The 20,070-nt window shown below is 46.1% G+C and overlaps 1 protein-coding gene across 6 annotated transcripts in view; it reads left to right on the top strand.

Moving 5' to 3' along the window:
• Window positions 1–20,070, top strand: part of RIPK3 (receptor interacting serine/threonine kinase 3) — a 429,719-nt gene that overhangs the window by 245,633 nt on the left and 164,016 nt on the right. For all 6 annotated transcript variants that reach the window (XM_069633807.1, XM_069633809.1, XM_069633810.1 and 3 more), the window contains one exon: window positions 16,605–16,935. In XM_069633807.1, the coding sequence (XP_069489908.1) occupies window positions 16,605–16,935 (331 nt within the window). The remainder of the gene's footprint in view (window positions 1–16,604; window positions 16,936–20,070) is intronic.

The following is a 20,070-nucleotide window of genomic DNA, read 5'->3' as shown; positions in this document are numbered from 1 at the left end:
AATCATTCAAAGCATACATCAGGGGTATCGCCATATCTAAAGGTTGTGGCATTCTGAAACATATTCGGGAGGATATCACTGACCGCGAATCGTCCCTAGCTATCCTGGAGTCCCAATATGCTCAGGACCACTCCCCTGTGGCACTGGCAGCATTGGGTCGGGAGCTGGATAGATTCCATGGCCTTGCAGAGAGCAAAGTTAAATTCCTTGATAATCCCCGGGCAGTTAGACTATACGGGGAGGGCGAGCGGCCAGGCCGCCTGCTGGCCATGCTAATTCGGCACGAGTTTGGCGCCCCCAACATCCTGGCAATTGAAAGGTCCGACGGTACGCTGGCTACCTCATCTCAGGACATCAACACAGAGTTCCTTGCATTTTACACATCCCTATACTCGAAAGCCGATGAGCCCTATATCTCAGAAATCGACTCCTACCTAGAGGAACTCCCTCTCATGGCCCTGTCTACTGATGCCTCCGCTTCCCTAGATGGACCCTTCACTGTCGAAGAGCTGACTGAGGCCATCGAGGCACTCGCTGCGGGTAAGGCCCCCGGCCCTGGCGGTCTCCCCATGGACTTTTACAAGCGTTAAATCTATTTTGGTTCCGCAATTACTAGCATTATGGGAAGAGGCATGCGAAATAGGCACACTCCCTCCCTCTCTCCTTGAGGCCATGATAACAGTTCTCCTCAAACCCAGTAAACCTCCTACCCAATGTGGCTCATATCGCCCCCTCTCGCTAATAAAAAAATATTTGCTAAACTACTGGCTAACCGCCTAGCTCCAGTCATGCCTCACATCATACACCCCGACCAGGCAGGTTTCGTCCCGGGTAGGTCCACATCCCTAAACCTTAGGCGACTCTTCAGTGTGATCAGTAGGATTAATTCAAATACACAGGCGGTGGCAGGCACCTTGGACATGCAGAAAGCTTTTGACTCGGTGTCTTGAGAGTATTTGTGGCAAGTCATGGCAAAATGTAGGTTTGGCCCCAACTTTCAATCCTGGGCTAGACTCCTTTATACCAACCCAGTGGCCAGGGTCCGTACCGAGGATAGATGCTCCACTCTTTTCCAGATAGCCGGAAGGACGCGACAGGGGTGTCCCTTTTCCCCGCTAATTTTCGCAATAGCAATTGAAATTGAACCCTTCGCAGACATGATGCGCCAATCACACTCTCACAGGGGCTTACGCACAGCGGGACAGGCAGATATTGTTTCCTTAAACACCGACGATGCGTTGCTCTACATCCGCTCCCCAGAAGCCAACCTGGCTCCAATCCTACATGACGTGACCCGATTTGGACAGATATCTGGTCTCAAAGTAAACTACTCTAAATCGACCTTATTCCCACTCACAGACAACGCACAACAACCCACCGACCTTCAGGGTTTCACTTGGTCCCATTCCACCTTCACCTATCTAGGAGTGGCGGTCTCCCGGCACGTCGAGAAGTTGCGTGCCAACAACTATCAGAATTACTTAGCCAACCTGACGACCAAAACTGCAAGTTGGGCTAGACTCCCCATTTCCTTAGCTGGTAGAATCGGAATACTTAAAATGGTTGTGCTGCCCCAACTCCTATACCGCTTTACGAACATTCCATTATGGCCAGGCGACGGATTCTTCAAGAGCTTACTCGGAATTACTAACGCCTTTCTTTGGCACTCCGGTGCAGTCCGGCTCAAACTGACTAAACTCACCACTCCCAAGGAATTGGGCGGGTTCAGTGCCCACGACTTTCTCAGATACTGGGTAGTTGTTCAATCCCAATTCGCTTCCTACTGGTTCAGCACAGAGGATCCCCCTCCTCATGTCTGACTTGAAAAACTAAAAGTTAGCGAGCAAACCATTGGTTCCCTCATTCTCAAGCCCGTCCCGCCTGATCCTGACTCACCGGACCCTGTGGTTAGCACATCACTTGCACTCACCAAAATATGGGTAATGGTCTCAACGCCTAATCTGTTCCATTCTGGAATTTTTTCCCTGATGTCCCATATATCCCTCAATCTATGGTCTCCCGCTGGTCGGAAGCAGGCTTCCTGGCTCTCCGCGATGTATTTGGACGGAAAAAACTTCCTAGAGTGGTCAGACCTTCCTTTACCTTTTAGGCGTAATACATCAACGTGGCTGCAATACTCCTCGCGTCGGAGGGTTCTCATAGCCAAATATCTCGAGTTTCCTGCATTCCCTCCTGATGACCCTATAATAACTGAACTTTGCTCTTCCGATTCCTTCAGAGGAAAAGTATCTAGACTTTATAACAAGCTGCAGACCAGAGCCGCCCCCTCTTTTGACAAACTAGACTCAAATGGGAGTCGTGATTATTGATGAGTGCTGGGCACGAATGTGTTTGCGTACCCAGGAAGTGTCCTACAATTCCAGATTTAAATTACTACAGTTCAAGGTACTGCACAGGTATCACCACACACCAACTAAACTACACCGCATGTTCCAAGAGGTTTCACCTCACTTCCCCAGATGTGGAATCGACCAAGCTACTTACATTCATATGATCTGGCACTGCTCACACCTGACTCGATATTGGCAGGAAATATGCTCCTCTATGTCAGACATACTAGATTGTACCATAGACCCTTCTCCTATGCGTTGCCTCTTTCACGAGCTCCCCGGTCTGAAACGCGACTCTAGGAAATTAGAAGGTCTCTGTATGATGCTGGCAGTGCGCTGTATACTACTGTGCTGGCTTCGTCCCAGTGCTCCCACGCACACCCAGTGGCTCCGGGCAGTCACCTGGGCGCACAATACTGCGGAGGCCTGGGGGCTACACAACACCCACACTCGAGACCTAGGGATATCTGGCGACGATTTCGCGAGTACATGTCTGCCCTGACCTCCAGCTTAGATTCTGGAACTTCCCCTCCTCCCCACTCTCCTCAGTAATTCTCTGTGGGATTTGCCCCCTCTCAAACCCTGGTCGTAATCCTTCCTCTATTATCCGCGCTAAATGCTCTATGTGATAATTTTGCATTGTATTGTGAAGTTTTCCTTGTATTAGTTGTAAGCTGATGCCATGATGTACCTTTTCTGATCAGTTCTGTGTCTTGTTTTTTCCTCAATGGGTTGTCAAGTTGATTAAATAAAGTTTTTTTAAAAAAAGGGTTTAACACTAGTCTTGTGGTCGTGGATCTATTTTCAGAAATGGCACATTTCATTCCTCTTAAGAGGCTCCCAAATGCTTCCACTCTGGCAAAGGTATTTCTTGAAGGCATCGTACGGCTGTTAGGCAGAAACCTGTGCAAAAAGTTTATGTCCACAGGAGTAAGCAGTAAACCCAATTGGTAGCAGTCCGCACCACCCAGATTTACCTGGTAGCTGTGGCTGAGCGGTCAGACTTCTCTCAAGAAGAGTTAGGCAGTATATAGAGTCTACACAATAGGGCTAAAAATACAGTAGCACAAGCAAACACTGACCAGAGCTTTGGTATAAAAGTATATAATTATTTATTTAAAAGCACACTTGTAAAAATACACTGGCTCTAATATGTCAAGCAAGTTCAAACACAGTCACTATAAGTATATACACCTCCCTAGTTAATTATTCGACAAGTCTAGGTTAAGACACAATTTATTTAGCAAAACAGAGGTGAGCGTGTAACCGTAGATGGCACTCCAATAATTTGTTAAAAAGGGAGAGAAAAGGCAGAATAGGAAAAAACACGCAATACCAACACTTTTAAGAAACCACAGCAAGTCAACAAAGGCAGGGTCTACTGTAGAGCAAAAAGTTCATAGGCCTGGCCCACTCTTGGAGAGAGCAAGGCGGAATGTGCCCCAGACCACACAGTGGAAATGCACTCAAAGTCTTTGCAGAAAAGTCAAGAGGTTGGATCAAGTTAGAAAGGTAATGTTAGCAGGTCCGAGGTCACCCTAGGATAGAGAGTCAAGGATTTACGGGACACCTTGGACAGTCTGTTGCAAGGGAGACCAGGCGGGACACAGTACCTGAAATGTTGAGAAAGCTCCAACGGGGGCAGTTGTTCCTGGCAGTGGGTGCAAGTCGGGGTTTCATCCAGAGGAAGAGAGGATCTCGACGTGGAGGAAAGCTGGAGGTTGTTGCACTGCCAGGGAAGAAACCAGCCGCGGAGTCTCCCGGTTAAAAGGTTCGACCCTTTTATTTGCGGTAGTGGTGAAGCGTGGCTATCCGGCTGCAGGGGTGCTTGGCACGGGCGATTCAACCACAAGACGATCCAGGAAGGTGAAAAAGGGGAACTGGTTGGTCCCACCGGCTCAAAGGGAAGAAGACTCTCCTGGAAGAAGATCTTCTTTGTCGTCGGGAAAGTGGTGAGTTTCGTACAGCAGGGCTCCAGCGGTGGTGTCGTCTTTGTAGATGGCTCAGCTTCTCCCCTCTTCGGATTATTTAGGTCCTGTGGCAACTTCTGAAGTTCCAGTCCCCAAATCCCTGCTTTTATGCAGCAAAACCCCCATTCATCAGCCTAGCTGTCACTCAAACATGCTAAGTGGTGAGCCGGGCGGCTCACCACTGGGCCAATCACACAAGAGTGTGACTTGAGTTGCGAAGGGTGCCTAATCCCCCTCCCACACATCCTGTTGACCCCAGACAGAGTGGCACCATTTGGAGGTCTTCTGTAGAGAAGCCCGCCAAAAAGTGGAACAAAGGGCTCGACTTGGGTTAGAGTTTCAGAGGTGAACACAAACGCCATTTTCAAACCGAGTCCTGGCAAAAAGACCCAACCGGGGAATAAATATTAAATAAATAACCCGGCAGTATCTTTAACATTGCACCAAAAAGTGGTGCGTTTAAAATGAATGGGAAAAATCCATAGGAAATATTCCAGTGGAATATTTTGCGTGGTATCCACTGCCACCAGCCAGAAACTTGACAAGGGAGGACTGGACGGTGCCCCCTTGGAAAACAGACCCAGGGGCAATCAAATTACCCCTACCAGCACTTCCACAATATGATGGTTTGTACTGTTCTGTTCACAATTTGAGACTAGTAAAGCCAATGGTGACTTTACATGCCCTGGGAGACAGTAGTCAGTCCCAAGGTATGGAGTCTATGTTTGGGGGTCACTATGACACCCCTGTGTTACGGCACTGAGGGTGCTCTGTAACACATATACCAAAAACACATGAAGCCCTATGGAGTAAAAGACCCCATAGCCCATAAAACACATTACATAGTCAAAGGACATTCTCAAATCATGCCTAAGAGTGGGAGAAAAAGAGTCTCACTCTTAGCAGGAGAAAAAATGAAACCCCAAAAATCCAGCAAAGCTGCTGGGGGACTCACTAGGTTTGGGAAATTAGCCTTAACAGAGAATTCTTCCTAACAATGGCTCCATGGGGTCCTTCAGTTTTGGTCTCAGACTGAGGTACTCAATTTGTATCGAACTTCTGGAGAATATGCTGCTCTATGGCCCAGATCGTCATCCAGCTATCCACCAGTCACCATCCCCAAACGGATGGTCAAACTGAGAGGACAAATCGGATGCTTGAGTAGTATCTGCGTTGCATGTTACACCAAGCTGAAGGAAGCTGGTTCGACCTATTATGGATAGCTGAATATGCTTATAATAATTCCCTATACACCAGCACTGGGCAGACACCCTTTTATACCATGTATGGCAGGCACCCACGTACTTCTGAGTTGGACGTTCCTACAACCCTGGAAAACCTTGCACACCGAGCAAAGGCCCCCAACTACCAAGTGGGAGACAAAGTCTGTCTGGCGTCTAAACACGTGTCCATTAAAGGAGCCTGAACTTTCCGTCCAAGATACCTGGGTCCATTCACTGTCACCTCCCTTTTAAATCCTTTGGCGGTCAGACTAGATTTGCTGTCAAACATGCAGATTCATCCTGTGTTCCACGTGTCTCTCCTTAAGTCTGTTCAACCTGGGACCTGGGTAGCAACGCCACCGCAGCCAGTAGTAGTCGCCAGGAAGCCAGAATTCGAAGTGAAGGACATCCTAGATTCAAAGTACGTCAGATCCAAATTATACTACTTAGTAGACTGGAAGGGGTATGGTCCACAAGACAGGACATGGGAGCCTTGTGAGTACATCCATGCACCTCGCTTGCTTGGATGATTTCATCAAAACCATCCAACCAAACCAGGACCAGACAGAAGAGCCACCTTGAGAGGGGCCTGGGAGGGAGTGCTGTCATGATTCCTGCCCCTCAAGTCCCCAGCCCTCCAAGATGCCAGGCTGGAGCCAGGCCACGATCACCTACATGGCCCTCAAGGGCCTCGCCATCCCTCCAAAGACCCACTTGGAGTCAGACTTGGCGCTTGTAGCACCAGACTCACTCACTCCCATAGGATAACATTGGGGATTGGACTTGTAGTGCATTGATGGGGGACAAGATGGATGCCCCCACATATTTCGGTTCCCAGAACTGCATGTGCGGTCTAGTCTTTTGGGTGTGGTTCAGCCCAGAGACACCTGGGATACCCAGAGACTATTTAAGCCACACCCAGGTTGAGAAACATGCTTTGCGTTTTCTGCACCTGCAGCGTGACACTCGCCGTGTTCGGATGGTCTCCAGTAGGCCTGCATCTTTCTTCTGCGCTCAGCTCCTCCAAGAACAAGAACACTGTTAGGAATAGCCTTACCTTGCGGCGCTTCTGCCCATCATTCATCGCTCCTTCTGTTCTGCGGGCATCTTCGGCGGTGTCATTCCCATCCCTGCACACCGCTTCCTAAGGAAAAGGGAAAAGAACAGAAAAAGGCATTAGTAAGCATTCTGCAAATCTTTGCTTATTTTTAAATACTGTACGAGCTTCAAACGCTTACCTGAATCCCAGCCGCTCTGGGGGAACTCTGTCTCCGGAACTTCTCATCCATCTGTAAGAGGGAAAAGACACTCCAGGTTAGCGTGGAAACATCTAGAGGCGCTGCATACTGCGCTTACCCACCGCATTTGTTCTTCATAACCGGCATCCACGCTGAAAACGTCACGGCACCTAAAAGACACAGAAAAAGAACTCAGTTCAATGCAAATACGAAAGGGGTGCATCGCGCTCTCACTCACCTTCAGCGCTACTCATCTCAGCAGCACGCCGCCCTCCCCGGACTCCGGCCATCATCTAAGGAAGGAAAGGAACGAAGTTAGAGAACTGTTCAAAAGACTCATTATACTTACCTGTCGGACTCTTCCCAGTGAAGTAACTAGGCAGCAACGAGCTCGCATCAATCAATGCACCCCTGCTCTGAAAGCAGGACGGAGAGCACACTATCCAAGAAAACAAGGCCCAGTCTCCAGTCGAATAGCCTCCAGGGAAGGGTTTGAGGTCGCAAGAGATCAGAACCGGCTGAGTGACGTCCCCGTGGATACCAGGTGAGCGTTACAACTATAGCTTCTTCTCAGAGTTATCACCCTAGCCTATATTTAACTAAGCGTGTCTAATTGTCACCAGCTAAACATGCTTTGAATTGCCTATTTGTCATTTGTGAGGCATGTTTTGAAATAGCCTATTTCTCATTTTGTGAGGCATGTTTTGAAATAGCCTAACTTCTTTATTAGCTAAGCTTGATTGTAATAGCCCATTGTTCCTAGCTAAACGTGTTGTAAACCAGCCTAACTTGTCTTTGCCAAATTGGTTCTGAAATAGCCCAAGTGTCATCAGCGTAACATTTCTGAAATAGCTTAACGGTTATCTGTATCCCAATCTCCCTCTCAGTATGTGTTCCACGCTCCACTACCTGAGCACGCTAGGCACATTATTCATGTTGAACACCATAATGCAGACGTCCTATCAGCCAAACTGCCACTTTCACCAAATAACATCATAAATATTCATGTCATCTACAGGCCCCCGGGACTCCCTGCAGACTTCCAAGGACATGTCACAAACTTACTCAGTGAAAATATAAAAAAAAACACCAAAACCCTACTCCTAGGTGACCTCAATCTTGGATTCAACGACCCCAATGATAAAGCCGCTACCTCATTCACCAAAGACCTCACAGATCTGGGGTTCTCCCAGAAAATTATGACCCCTACCCACTCCAAAGGCTGCACCCTTGATTGGGTTGCTGACCACAATTGTGGTTCCACCATCACCTCTAACACTGTCTACCCCTGGACAGACCATCATTATATTGAATTCACTGTTCCTACAACCCCAGGTACCAAAATAACCACACATGCACCTGCTACTCTAGCCAGAAGTGCAAAAAGGCTAACTACGGATAACCTCCGACCCTTTCTTTTCCTCCCGTGCTTTGCACCCCTTTTCTCACAAGACCCAAATATCCTAGCGGATATTTTCAAGGATACCCTCATGCACCCAGTTAACTCTATCACTCCACTAGAAAATAAGAAGGAAAAAAGTCATTCCACTCAAACTCTTGGTTCACATAAGAGCTCCAAACCTTACGTAATAACAAACGGCAGGCGCTAAAAAACTGGCAGGCTAACCCTTGTGACGCTGCTAAAGAAAATTTCAAAACAACTGCCAAAAAGTACAAAGACGCCATCTTCAATGCCAAATCTGAAGCGTATAATCGCCGAATATCTGACTCCAACTCGCAATCCAAAGAACTCTTTACCATCTTTAACAAACTCACAGATCCCCCTATCTGCACCTACGAGATCATTAAAGATGAAGCTTGGTGCAGTGGCATACAAGCTGTTATGCTCAAAGCAATAGACCTCCTACAAAACAAAATTCTAGACCATTATAAAGCCCTACTCAACCGGAACCAGCCAATACAGACTATACCCAACCGCAAAACTACCAACTTCCCTAAATGCGTATTTAAAGACATGTCAGAAGCAGAAGTCAAAGAAATCCTCAAACACCTTAAACCATTGCAATGCAAGGGCGACAAATGCCCCCCCTAGATCATTAAGGAATGTGCCGAGTCACTTGCTCCGCTCCTGACCGCCTTCATCAACTCATCATTTAAAACAGGCAGTGTCCCTAACAGCCTTAAAGAGGCGTGGGTGCGCCCCCTTTTAAAGAACCCTACACTAGACCCTTTGCAGCCTAATAACTATCGGCCGATAACAACCATCTCGTTTCTTCTCAAAATATTAGACAAAGCCGCTCGCAGCCAGATCCAACTCTACCTAGAAACCAATTTCATTTTAGGAAAAAGACAGTCTGGATTTCGCAAAGGGCACGGAACTGAAACCACCTTGCTAGATCTAAAAAATCAAATCATTCAAAACTTGGACAAAGGCAAAACCGTCCTCCTGCTCCTCCTAGACCTCTGCAGCATTTGATCTTGTGGATCATAAAACACTCACCACACACCTCACGCATGCAGCACATTTTTCCGACAAAGCAACTTCCTGGATCACCTCATTCCTAGAAGGCAGAGCAATGAAAGTCTTCTCAAACATAGCTAATGCAGCTCCAACCGTCATTCACTATGGTGTCCTACAGGGATCCTGTATGGCCCCCACACTATACAATCTCTTCACAAAGCCTCTTTTTGATGAGCTGGATGCACTTGGGATCGATTACACAAACTATGCTGACGATGCCCAGGTGCTCCTTCCACTAACAGGCTCATATCACCAAGATGCTACAGCCCTAGGGCAAATCTATTCCACAATCCAAGCATGGATGGCCACAAATGGCTTATGCCTCAACAGGGACAAGGCAGAGATTCTTATTCTTGGCCTAAAGTCCACCCTAGCTAAACTTGACTGTCTCTATTCCAACTTCAACATTGATAACTGCATCATCCCAGTCCTATCCTCTGTTAAGACTTTAGGGGTCCACATTGATGCAACTCTGTCCATGAACAAGCAAGTCAGCGCTATTGTTTCTGCCTCCGCCCTAAGTAACAAACTCAACGTCATAAAACCCTACCTAACTAAGGACAACCATCTCTCAATAGCAAGAGCCACCATAGGAGCCAATCTGGATTACTGCAATGCGCTCGTAGCTGGCACCTCCATTAAAAAACATGAACAAACTTAAAATCACCCAAAATAACTCACTAAGAGCAGCCTTAAGCATCCCAAAAAGAAACCACATCTCACAAGCAGGAAAGACTGTCCATTGGCTCCCAGTGAAAGACTGCATCTCTTTCAAAATTCTCACGACTACACACAAATGCATTAACCTTACAGCCCGTCATACCATTCAGACACACTATCCAGAGCTACCTCAACTAGGCCTACTAGAACATGCTACACCAACCAACTCACCGTACCACGTATCAACAGGGCCAAAGCAGGAGGGATAGGCTTCCCATATCTAGCTCCTAAGCTATGGAATGCACTCCCCACTGCCCTCAGAGCAGAAACTTTTCTCACTGCCTTCAGAAAAAGCCTTAAAACTGCTCTCTTTAACTAATACACTCTCCACTTCCTACCCTGTCTCACCTCTAACCTATTCATGTGCTTTACAAATTGTTCTGTCCTTACAAAATAGTACACTAAGTATGCCTGTATGATTTTTTTGTGTAACTAGGCTCTGATCACTCACTGTAACCAGCGCCATGATGCCTTTGGGTTGCTGTGCGCACAACAAATATGAATAAATAATAAAAAACTTTGACAGAGTGTTCCGGCACTGTGTGGGTGCTCAATCGAAGGTCTCTGTTAGGTATCCAGCTGAGAAGTGACAATAGTAGATACATTTGGCCCGAGCCCAGCAGAGGGAGACAAATTGAAAATAACAAATAAATGTTAATCGAAGAGGTCCTGCGCACAGTCGAAAGACTTTGATTTTGATGAAGTAGAAAAAGTTTGGAAAAGTAAATGAATTCGGTCTGAGCACAGCAGAGGGAGACCAATTGAAGGGTTCGCGTTAAAGTGGGTCTGAGCCTGGAGGAGGGGGTCCCGGGCTGAACAGAAAATCAACCGAGAAGTTCTTACAGTGAACATCCTTAGAAGAAAGGAACTTTAATGTTTTGTCGTGTTGCATCAGGCCCTCTGAAATAAGAGACATTGAATGGCAAAGAGTCTTTGGCTGAGAAGGCACTAATGTGGAAGTTTTGAACTGCATCCTCGTGTTAGAGAAGCCAGAGAGTGTGCTAAGCTGAAGTGTGCCGCCTTCTCCTGTGCTGAAAACATGGGGAAGGCAAGGCTACAGCTTGAATATCCTGACATATCATTTCTTGAACACTTTTTTTTCTTTTGAATGACATTGTTTCCCATACTAGTTGTATTTAGAAGTAAGGATTGGTAATAGGTTTTTTAGTATAGGCCCTTTTATTTTAACAGACCTGGCTAGGACTTCGTTATAATTATTTGATGGTCGTAGCTTGCTCCCATCTTTAGATTTAGGATCAGATATGTGTTTTCCAAACCCAATTAAAGTTCAATAAACACTGTTGAACTGTGATCACTTGTACCTGTTTTACTGTTTGATACCATACCTTCCTAATAGTGTGCTGCCATACATTTTATTTAATTTCATTTATTGTGTTTTAGTTAAAACTTTACACACATTTTCAACAGTGAATTAAAAGTAAACACCAGGAATACATTTATTGCCATAAATAGTCTGTGTAAGTGGTACGCAAGAAATAATTAAAAGGGCTGTATTGACAAGATTTCTGTGCTTGAAAAGGCCTGATAGGCACCTTGTCTGGAGGACTGCCTGGGCCACTTGCTCACAGATTGTACTATTAGGGTCCTAATTTAGTATGGTAGTGCTCTGGATAATTTGGATGGTTTTAATGGCTCTGTGTCGTATTTGTCTGTATCAAGGATACCAATGCCTTTATCTGCACTTTTTATTACTATGGAATCGTTGTTTCGAAGATATTTTACTCCATCCCACTCTTCTTTTTTAAAGTTGAAACACTTCTTTTGTGTTCGCTGGTGTGGAGACTGAGAACCCTTAATTATAGCCTTTTTGAAAGTCAATATTTCCTTGGAAATAATATTAGTTGGAGGCATGAAATCATATTTTGGCCAAAAAGGTGTGAGCCCAGATGTAACGAGTTTATTAGTGAATGAATTACGTTAATCTTTTGTAACGCACTAAGTACCCAAGCCCATGGCTGGGCAGGGGCACAGTGTTTTACGCCTCTTCAGGACTCTCCACACCTCCTGTTTCCCTTTCCTCCACCTGACCATGCCCCCTGGATTTATCTGCACCGCACTGACCGCGCAACGGTGAAGCCTGCGGCAGGGCAAGGGCGCAGTGTTTTGCACCGCTTCAGGACTCTCCACACCTCCTGGTTCCCGTTCCTCCGCCTGGGCTTATCTGCATCTCACTGACCCTGCAGTGGTGAAACCTGCAGCGGGGCAAGGTTGCAGTGTTTGGCGCCGGTTGGTGTTCGGCACAGCTGGGTTCCTCCCTTCTAAGAGGTCCGCGCTTCAGAAGTCTGTCTCTGGAGTAGGTCTAGGGCCCCAGGCCTATGGCGTCTGTGTAAAAGAGCAGGAGAGGAAAGAGAGAAAGTAAGCTGGGACTGAGGTTGGGCTCGGCTGGATATTTGCTGGGCCTTTGGCCACCATCTGTTTGATTTGTCCTGGAACTCGGCATACGGATATATTCGTAATGGAAGAGCTGGAGCCTTTGCCAACCTCTCCTTACCCACCTTTGTTCCTCTGTGCACAGCCTGATATCCAGTTCTCCACCCAAATATCCACCCAAATGCCAGAAAATGGGCCCCAACGCAAGACACTAGTAATTCGGGGAAGACGGGCGGCTGATCCACTGAGCCAGGGAATTATTTGCAACTCTGGTATTTCCTCCGGCTCCGGGTGAGAAAATGAGGGGAAAACTAACATGCCAAGTGTCTCTAACAAATCTACAATGGAGGCTACCTCTTTGATTCGAGAGATCCACCGCTTCCTGTGGTACGACAAAGAGCCCCTGGGAGTGTTACAAGGCGCGATGAGGCATGGGAGGGGAAAAGAGGGAAGACAGAGACGACTTGTGACTTCTTAGAGACGTCTAAGCTATGAGGAGAGAAGGAGAGTGTAGAGTCAAAGATGACACAGAGGTTTTTACCCTTACAGGTGGGAGCAGGAAGAGGGCCAAGAGAGGCCGGCCAGAGAGTGACAGGAAAGGAGGGAGCGGGTGTTACAATGAGGAGAATCTCAGTCTTACTGGCATTAAGGCAGAGATCATTGGCGGCACACCACTCCTGGATAGCAGACAGTCAGAGATGAGAGAAGGAGAAGAGGTGTCTGAAGGGACCCTGAAAATGAGCTGAGTATCATCCGCATAGCACTGAAAGTTGGGGCATAGAGCGGCATAGCAGTGGGCAAGAAGTTCCAGGTATTGGGTGAACAGCCAGGGAGAAGGGGTTAGAACCCTGGAGAACACCAGAGGTAGAGATGGAGGAGAGGAAGGACCCAAGTTGCACCTGGGAGGGTCTGTCGCAGAGGAAAGAAATCAGCCAAGCCAGGGCCTGATCAGTGATACCGAGGTTATCACAGAGACGATTGAGCAGGATGGCATGGTTGACCATGTCAAAGACAGAGATCAAGTATGATAATGATACAGGGGGTGTTGTAATCAAGTTTGGAGAGCAGGTCTTCACAGATGTTCAGGAGAGCAGTTTCCGTGCTTCTGGCAGCTCTGAAGCCAGATTGATGGACATGAGACAACCAACAGATTCAGTGGGAAGATTAAGATGGGAGATGGCCAGCTTTTCCCTGAGTTTGCCCAGAAAAGGAGTGATGGAGATCGGCGATAGTTAACCAGGCAGGACGGGTCGGCACAGGGTTTCTTAAGAAGAGGGTGCACAAGGGAGTGCAAGGGAAGACTCCACTGGAGAAGGAGTGCTTGCAGAAGTCAGCCAGAGCAGGAGCCAGGGTGTCAATGTAGTCCTTGATGGTTAGAGGAGAGAGAGGACAGGATATCCTGAGTTTTAGAGATGAAATGAGAAGCCAGAGCCATGCAGATGGTCTGGGAGGGGACAGGAGAGGTAGGAGACTGCAGCAGGATTGGCCAATTACTTGTAGATTTTAAAGAGTTCGGCCGAGTTGTTAGATGCTGCAGAGAGGTGGGTGTGGATGTGAACTCTCTTCTTGGTGCGGACAGAGAGCCGGTATTGCCTTTGGAGCAGGCGGCAGGCGGCAGGCCAGTTTGTCAGGGGATGTACCAGAAGCACGCAATTTCCTCTCTGCCACCCTGCACTTGGTTTTGAGGATGACGAGGTCTGAGTCGTACCAGGAGTTGCACTTGGCTTTGAGCTTCAAGGGGATCCTCATGACAGGGGCAAGAACATCAAGAGTATCGGATATAGCAGAGTGGAGCATGGAAAGGGCTGTGTCAGGGTGCGAGTCAGGCTAAGGGGCACTGGGGAGGTGAGAAAGTGGCAGTGGAGTCTGCAGACGAGTCATTCGAAAGAGAGTAGGCCGGTGTAGGGATGACAGAGGCAGGGATCCATTCAGGGAAGATCAGGGCTACACCATCTCCGGAACGGTTGGATCTGGGCGCAGAGAGGATCTTGTAGCCATCAGGAAGGAGAGTGTCAAAGCTCGTGACAGCTGGCCATGAACCATGTCTCGGTGAGACCAAGGATATCAAGGTCAATTTCTTCCAGGAGACGGCAGATGTCAGAGGAGTGTTTGACAGCAGAGCGAGAGTTGAGAGGGGCAATATGTAGAAGGTTGCCAACCTTAAAAGACTTCCGGGGAGAGGCATGCCCTGCAGAGATGTAGAAGAAGCCAAAGGGGGGGCAGAAGAGGATGGAGGAGAGGGCAACGTAGCCAAGGAGGAGACAGTGGGGAGAGGCAAGGAAGCTGTGGGAGGGTGAGAGGGGACAGCAGGAGAGGAAATGAAATTGATGAGGTGCAGGAAGCATCCATCAAAGAGGAGAAGGTTGGCTTGAGGGCCTTGGACCAAGATAGTACCATTCAGGTAAACATTAATTATGACCTTAGAGGAGTGAAAGAGGGCCAGGAGGTCCTCCCACCGGGTGCCACCATTAATGGGAGAAGAAGAGAAAGGAGAAAGCACAGAGACCATATGAATAGTCCATAGGTCTGGCGAGGGAATGACAAAGAGGATGTTGGTGAGGGTTTGCCTGGAGGAAGCACTAGTATAGGTGTCCGCGATAGGGAGGCCTGGGTTGGAGACCAGGATGTCCTTTTTAAACCTCTTCCTACCAGATTTAGTGAGGAGAGCAGGATAGTCAATAGAGAAGCAGTTAGAAAAGATAGGAGAAACAGAGAGCACCAGAGAGTATGTAGGGAGGGGAGAGAAGAAGGGGGACGGGGGAGAACACTAGGGAAGGACACAGGAGGGCGCAAACAGACAAGACAGAGAGAGACGAGACAATAGGACAAGATGACTGGAGCTCAGATAATGGTAGAAAGGTTCACTAGATGAATGCGTTGCTAAGAAGGCAAAAACCAGAGAATGGCACTACTTTCAGAATGTAATTTTAAGTACCAGAGAAAAAAACACACCTAAGTCTGAGATTCCTGTATAGTGGGGAAAAGGCCTAGGTTTCATAATGCAATTTTAAAAACTTTTACAGTGCCATTTAAATACCAGAGAAACACACCTATGTCTGAGAGTCCTGTATAGTGGGGAAAAGGCCTAGGTTTCACAATGCAATTTGAAATACTTTTACAGTTCCATTTAAATACCGGAGAAACACACCTATGTCTGAGAGTCCTGTATAGTGGGGGAAAGGCCTAGGTTTCACAATGCAAGTTAAACACCTCAGAAAAACAAGAAAAACACGTCTAAGTCTGTGAAGGTGCTATGTGGCCGGGTTCACAGGGTAGAGTGAAGGCTCTATGCCTGACCCTGGCCATTCCTACATTACTTAGTCGCTGCTGGTTGACGGCTGGCAATTGGCTTCCCCTGCAGACACTACCTGGAGCCGCCTCTGTGGGAGCCACCCTTTGCCTTTGGGCCCTTAGCGGCAAGTGCTGCCGGCAGGGGGCTGCCCAGGGAGGGTCAGTAATGAGCAACAAAGCCGCTAATCAAGGGGAGGTGGGCATGCATGCAGGCAGGCGGGAGGGAAGGGAACCCGGAAGTGGATGCAGGGGCGGGAGGGAGGAGGGAGCCCAACAGCGCTCAAAACACTGGGAACAAGCCATAAAAATAATTAAATTTGCAAGCCCAGGAGGGGCTCAGGGCAACATTCTTCTTACCTGCACACTGCACACAAAAAGAAACAAGTCGAGGACTCAGCAGGCCGGTAGGCCTAAAACAATGCAGCAAGGCAGCCAATCGGGGGAGGCGGGCGGGCAGGGAGGCAGGAGGGAAGGAAACGCAGAAGTGGATGCAGGGCCAGGAGGGAGGGAGTAGGGAGACCAACGGCGCGCAAAGCGCTGGGAACAAGCCACAAAAATAATTCAATTTACAAGCCCAGGAGGGGCTCATGCCAACACTCTGCTCAACTGCACACTGCACACAATAAAAAAAGAGGTGGTCTCTCTGTACATATAATTTTAAACTGTTTCAGAGTGTTCTATAATTTTGTATCCTATTGCTTTTATGGAAAATTGTGCTTTTTCAAAATAAAGTTTGATTTGACATCTCATGGTGTGATGCATTCCTACCTTTTTATATATTTTGCAGTTCATTACAAGAGCAGGGAGCAAGATACATTAATCAATGACTGTTTGGAATCCATTGTTGAAGCACTGTGTAATGCTGGGATCTCTCTTGGGAAGACCTCATTGGTGATGCAGTGTATAAGCTGATTATATACATATTTGTGTCCTTGCAGTAACTTTTCTCATGGCTTGGAGGAGCTTTTCTCAGAGGCCAGCAAAATGGACAGAGCCTCATCAATCACATATGTGATTAAGCTCTATGGAATATATGAGAGCAAGGTTGACAATGGCAGCGTCTGCCACGGCATTGTCATGGAGTACCTAGAGAATGGCAGTCTGGCTTCCCTACTTCACCGCGTACAGCCGGTGCCGCCAGCGCTCAAGATCCGCATCCTCCATGAAGTGGCCTTAGGCATGAACCGCTTGCACGACTTGCACCCACCCCTGCTGCACCTTGACCTCAAGCCCAGCAATGTGCTTCTGGACAGTGAACTTCATGTGCGGGTGAGTGTTTTGTGCAGGGTATACCGGGAACCTAGATGATTGATGCTTTGAGACAGTTATCCCAACTAAAATGGATGTTGCGCAATTGTGAGCATTGTGCCCATGATATGTTACAAGATGAATGCATCCAGAGATATTTTGGAGGGGAACTTTGTAAGCCACTGATGGGTGAGGAAGGGAGCCAGTACTCCTTCCAGGGGTTTCTTTAGACAGAGTCAAGAATGACTATAATTTAGAGCAGCCTGTTGAAACCCATTTATTGTCTTGGTTGGCCAAATGAACGCATTGTACCTCCCTTTATACTTTCTGTACCATGTCATGATTATTCATGTACTTCACTGCAGAAAATCGATATAAACATTATGAAACTGTATCGAAGCTTTACATAAAGTCACCTAAAATATGTACAACTCTAATAATAACGCCTTCATATTTTATCACAACACATTGAACATGCAATTTGGCCATTAAATGTACCCAAAGATTTGTATCTTTGCACTATAAATGTATCTAGTTGAGACAGAGAGGTCTTACTCTTGGTCAGCCTAGCAAGTTCTTTAGGGATGTCCCTAGAAACTAGGATGAACTGTTTAACTACTAATATTCTTCTTTACGTGCATAAGCTCCCTTTCAGTACACATGGTGCAAAGCAGCCATACAGACATGTATACATTCTAAAATAGGTGATCAATTTTGCCCTGGGATCTGTGTTCCTGTGTTTTACGTGTTTACTGTGACAACATTGTTAAGCTTACAAGACACTTTACATAGGAAAATGAGAAAAAGTTTCTTTGCTTACCAATTTACCGCTTGAGCGAATGTTCATCAAATGTACCTGATGATCTGGCCTCATTTGAACACTTAATGCCATATTTGGTGACGTTTCGCAAACATTTTCCTGCAGAACAAACATTTTGCTCGTGTTTTCTACAGGCTCAAAAGGACATGGTTTTGGGATGCAAAGGTAGAAATTATCATCTTTGATGTTTCAGGTTTTTGGCACAGTCCTAACCCATACTTCAACATTCTGCTCAGCAAAAAAAGTTTGACTTGGGACATTTTAAGGAAAGAAAATGGATATATTTGTACATGCACAGTAGGTTCGGAGTCACTAATGTGGGCTTTGTGAATGAAGCAAACCGATTCCATCACATCACCAAAAAATATCTGTACTCAGCATACAATAGGCGTGGAATACATTGGACATCATTGCACAGAAAGGACACACTTGAAACAAACACGTGGGCAGCCTTTGGCGAAGAGATTCACTTTTCAAGAAGAAAAGTAGAGCAATTCGTACATATATGGTCGGTCCAGAGTCGCAATCCAGTGGTTCGCAGAGTCATCAACATATTTATCTGCAGTGGGCCAGAGTCCTCAATAAGCATGCTTTGCAGATGAGGTATACTCACACATAAATACCATCATGAACCTGCGTATTGCAAACATATACAATTGCAATGTGAACTGATATGAAGTCCATCACACTACAAATGTAACAAAAAGAGATTACCATAATTAGTAAAATGTTCTTCCATCTATTCAAAAAATATTTACTCCATCATGTCAAATGTTAGCATTTTCAATAGATTCCATACCAAAAGCTCAAAGAAATGAACAGACAGCTTTATTCACATTGCGCCTTGCTTTTTCAATTTGTGGACAACATTTTTTAGATCTCTTCCACGCTTGCGTTTGTATAATCCGGGAAAAGATAAATGTAGTTTGTAGAAAGAGCAATGAAAGCTCTAAAGGTATCATGCATGGCCAAATGCAAAGCTATTCTTGTAATATATCCTAAACTATTACCTAATAATGAACAATAATAGTCTTTGGATCTTTTCAATTCATCATATGCTGACACAGTAGTAACACTTTATTCCACTTCCTATCTCATGATTAAACTTAGCAACATAGGAAAAGACAGCAACTGCTTCATTTCTTTTTCTGCATTGTTGCAGCACCTCAAAATGTTCTAACCAAGGTCATGTGCTGCTTTGCATACATCTCCAACCAATAAACCCAAACCTTGACTCTCCAATACCCAAGCTGTTTTCTTTGTTAAGCTTCTTGCTTTCAACAATGCAGAAAAAGAAATGAAGCAGTTGCTGTCTTTTCCCATGTTGCTAAGTTTAACCCCTCCCCCCTCAACAATTGGAAAGCCTGATTGGCTGAGTCTCCAGATCTCCGAAGGAAACCATGCGTGTCCGCTTGTACAGCAGCCCTCTTTCCCTGCACGGTGTGAAAGACATGGCAGAATGCCGGGATGGCTGTGCGATCTGTCTTCAAACAACTGCACATGTACTCCAACATCGGGCGAGGAGCATCCCTTATCTTTCTGCCATATTGCTGCAACACGCTCTGACTACATTCAAGCAATCACAGATGCATCCAACAATCACATCCCCAAACCCTCCATGTAACCTTCTCACCTCAGCAATTGAGATGTATCTTTCAACTGTGGGAGTGCATTTGTGTTCTGAATACCGCAAGCTACTTCTCAAACTTTTACAGATTTAATCTTCCAGAATCTACAGCCATCAACATTCAAGATGACATCCTACATGTAGGCTTTAATAACCCATTTTCAAAAGTGAAAAAGCATGTTAGAACAATATAGAAAATATACATAAAATGTACAATGTACATTTTTATTTATTTAATTATGATTCCAATACACCACTGTCTTTGAAAGGGAAATAAGTCAGGACATTAGTAATTTCTGCTAGTGCATTTAAAACTGCTTTGTTTCCATTATTTACATATACTTGCATAGTAGACTACAGTTCTGAGTGCAGGAATGTGCTACCACGTATATCACTAAACTATTCCACAATTTGCAAACCGGTTTATTTTTTGCTCTGCACATTAATTGAGCTATCTTTTCACATATTCACTTCACTTTCAAAAATCATCTGCAACCAAGTTTTGCGCATATGGACATGATTTAAACCACAAACTAACAATTTTAAAATGTGCACATGAAAATGCAGAAAAAATCCAAGCATAGAAAGAAAATCCATTCCAGTCCTTCACTGTCTCCTGGAAAACAGAGATAAATGATAGGATTCAAGATTGCTATTACAATAATCTTGCTGTAAAAATTGATAGTCAATTTATGAGCAAAAATGAATG

The sequence above is a fragment of the Ambystoma mexicanum genome, chromosome 13 (genome assembly GCF_040938575.1).
Source record: "Ambystoma mexicanum isolate Mex_15411 chromosome 13, UKY_AmexF1_1, whole genome shotgun sequence".
Classification (NCBI taxonomy): domain Eukaryota; kingdom Metazoa; phylum Chordata; class Amphibia; order Caudata; family Ambystomatidae; genus Ambystoma; species Ambystoma mexicanum.
Note: the sequence above shows the minus strand (reverse complement) of the source record. Positions and strands in the feature narration are given on the sequence as shown.